Source organism: Aplysia californica, unplaced genomic scaffold (genome assembly GCF_000002075.1).
Source record: "Aplysia californica isolate F4 #8 unplaced genomic scaffold, AplCal3.0 scaffold00143, whole genome shotgun sequence".
Lineage (NCBI taxonomy): Eukaryota > Metazoa > Mollusca > Gastropoda > Aplysiida > Aplysiidae > Aplysia > Aplysia californica.
In genome coordinates this window covers 1,388,267-1,391,313 of record NW_004797413.1, presented here as the reverse complement: position 1 = coordinate 1,391,313, position 3,047 = coordinate 1,388,267, and the positions used below count along the sequence as shown (strand labels likewise).

Sequence of the window (3,047 nt, the reverse complement as noted above, 5' to 3'; positions counted from 1 at the left end):
TGTGTGTGTGTGTGTGTGTGTATGTGTGTGTGTGTTTGTGTACGCGTGCATGTATGTGTATGCATGTCTCACTCTATCTTCCTCTTACAAGCTTCCTCCTCTTTGTCTTCTACTCCAGATGAACTTTGGCTCTGATGACGTCTATCGATTTGTGAGTGAGCTCTGCGACACTTTGATTTGTGGGTGAAAAACATGTTGCTCTGAGCTCTGGGCTTAATTCTATCTGTTTTTGAAAGCCCCTTTGGAAGTTGTTGCCATCTGATTCATTTGGCTGGGGTCTTTGCTTCTGTTTTAACGTTCTAGAGTTGGCCAAAAAAAAACCGTATCCCTATCTCTTTCTCTTCAGGAACATGTCGTCTCCTCTCTTCCTGGTTTCCTGCCAGCGGACCCAGAGCTTTCTCTAACAAAAATTAAATGACAACACAAATGAAGAAGAGAAATGTCTCGCAGAATACGATAGCATTGCCAGAGTTGTGTAAAGAAAAGGGAAACGGCAACGAAAAGGATTTTTCTTCATTTCTATATTTTTGTTCCGACATCTATAGTCTATAGTGTCGACTAAGTTTAGTTTAAACACTAAGAAGCCCATCGGGACAATGAGAAATGTTTAGTACCATGAAAAAGAAAGGCCAATAGGCAGAGAGACAAAAAGAAGTCGGACTTTTTAGTGGTACCTTCCAACCACTCGCACTATGTTGGACTTACTTTTTTCCGGGAAGTAGCAGTTAGACACACACACACACACACACACACACACACACACACACACACACACACACACACACACATACACACACATCACACACATACACACACATACATAACTTGCTGGTGGTTAGAGAGCGCCACTGGTGGGTCCTACTTCTTTACTCTCCCTCTGCTGTTTCTGTCGGTCTCTCTTACATTTCCCGGGCACTTAAATGCCTTTATTTTTATGGATATACTTCCCTATGCTCAAACAAACTAAATAAACACATAACTTGCTTTATTGACCTTTTGCACCTTTTCGTTCTTTCCAGATGACGTTCAGGGAAAAATGACACACTTACTAGGAGGAAGTCAGCCTTGACGAAAAGCCCACAGACGTAGCCTCAAACCCCGCCCCTCTGTGCAACAGGAAGTGACCCGCGGCCCCCCAGGCCCCGCCCATCACCATGGTGCCGCTGGCACAACTCCTCCCCCTGGCGGCCATCGCCTCGGCCATTCGCGCATGCACCAAAATGGCGCTGGTATCGCTTCCGGTGCTGCTCGTGCTCCAAATCGTCGACCTCATCTCCTTTGCAGACGCTGCTGCGTCGGGTTACGGCGACCTCAACGACACGCTGTCGGACCCTGATAACAAAACGTGCAACCGCTCCGCCAGCGCCTGCAAGGAAGGCCTTTTCTTGCCCATGTGGAAACCACAGGGAAATCTCAGTAACGGCGACAAGGCCGCGCGAGCCACTGTGTACATGGCGTCCATGTTCTACATGTTCCTGGGCGTGTCCATCGTAGCTGACAGGTTCATGGCCTCGATTGAGGTCATCACGTCCAAAGAAAAAGAAGTGGTCGTGAAAAAGCCGGACGGAGTGACCACTGTGGTCAACGTGCGGATCTGGAACGAGACGGTCTCCAACTTGACCCTCATGGCTCTGGGTTCCTCTGCGCCGGAGATCCTCCTGTCCATCATCGAGATCTGGGGCAATGACTTCGAGGCCGGCGATCTGGGCCCCAGCACCATCGTAGGCAGCGCCGCCTTCAACCTGTTCATCATCATCGCCATCTGCGTCTACTGCGTCCCGAGCGACGAGGTGAGGCGCATCAAACATCTGCGCGTGTTCTTCATCACCGCCACGTGGAGCGTGTTCGCCTACCTCTGGCTCTACTTCATCATCGCGCTCAGCTCGAGGGGCGTGGTCAAGATCTGGGAGGCGGTGCTAACGTTCCTCTTCTTCCCCGGGACGGTGGTCACGGCGTACATAGCGGACCGGAAGATCCTGGTCTACAAGTTCCTGTCCAAGAAGTACCACGCCAGCAAGCGGAAGGGCGTGGTCATCCAATCCGAGGGCCTCCACGAGACGGAGATGGCGGACGGCAAGGCCACTCAGCTCACGGAGGAGGTCGTCTATAAAGGCGTGGACTCCACAAACGTCGACGTGAGGGAGTTTGAGCAGCATCGACGCGACTTTATCGAAATCTTACGTGAGTTGAGGAAGAAGAACCCCAACATGGACATGAAGACTCTGGAAGAGATGGCCGAGTACGAGGCCGTGAACCGCGGGCCCAAATCCCGCGCTTTTTACCGGATCCAGGCGACCAGGAAGCTGACTGGCGGCGGGAAGGTCATCAAGAAGGCGAAGATCGAGCGCCGCGCGAGTCTCCAGGACGTGAAGCTGGACGAGGAGGAAGAGAGTCCCATCACGCAAGTGTTCTTCGACCCGGGTCACTACACGGTGATGGAGAACGTGGGCACGTTCAGCGTGACTGTGACGAGAGAGGGCGGCGACATGAGCAAGACCTGCTACGTGGACTACAGCACAGAGGACGGCACCGCCAACGCGGGCTCCGACTACATCGGCACCCAGGGCACGCTCGTGTTCCAGCCCCACGAGAGACACAAGCAGTTCGAGGTGACCATCCTGGACGATGACGTATTCGAGGAGGACGAACATTTCTACGCTCAGCTGACCAACGCGCGGCTCGGGGACGCTTCGGGAATGTTCGAGCCAGGCGACGACAACGTGCAGCTGGTCACCCCCTTCATGGCCACGGTGATGATTCTGGACGATGACCACCCCGGAATTTTCCACTTCGAAGACCGCGAGATGACCATTACCGAGAATATCGGGGAGGTTCTGATCAAGGTGTGCCGAGCCTCGGGCGCCCGTGGGTGTGTGAGGGTTCCCTACCACGCGGTGGACGGCACAGCCAAGGCGGGCAAGGATTACGATGTTGTCAGTGGCGAGATCTTCTTCGAGAACGACGAGGCTGAGTGAGTACTTTAGTGTTGTTGTATCCGTCTGTTTATGTGTTTGGGCAGTGGGGAGCGGGAAGGGGGGTGGGGTGGG

At 53.4% G+C, this 3,047-nt stretch overlaps 1 protein-coding gene across 1 annotated transcript in view; it reads left to right on the top strand.

Annotated features, from left to right (window-relative positions):
- The first annotated feature begins 987 nt into the window (after positions 1-987).
- LOC118477576 (sodium/calcium exchanger 3-like) overlaps positions 988-3,047 on the top strand; it is a 159,315-nt gene continuing 157,255 nt past the window's right edge. Inside the window, exon 1 of the mRNA XM_035969397.1 lies at positions 988-2,971. Coding sequence (XP_035825290.1) covers positions 1,155-2,971 — 1,817 coding nt within the window. The 5' untranslated portion in view covers positions 988-1,154. The remainder of the gene's footprint in view (positions 2,972-3,047) is intronic.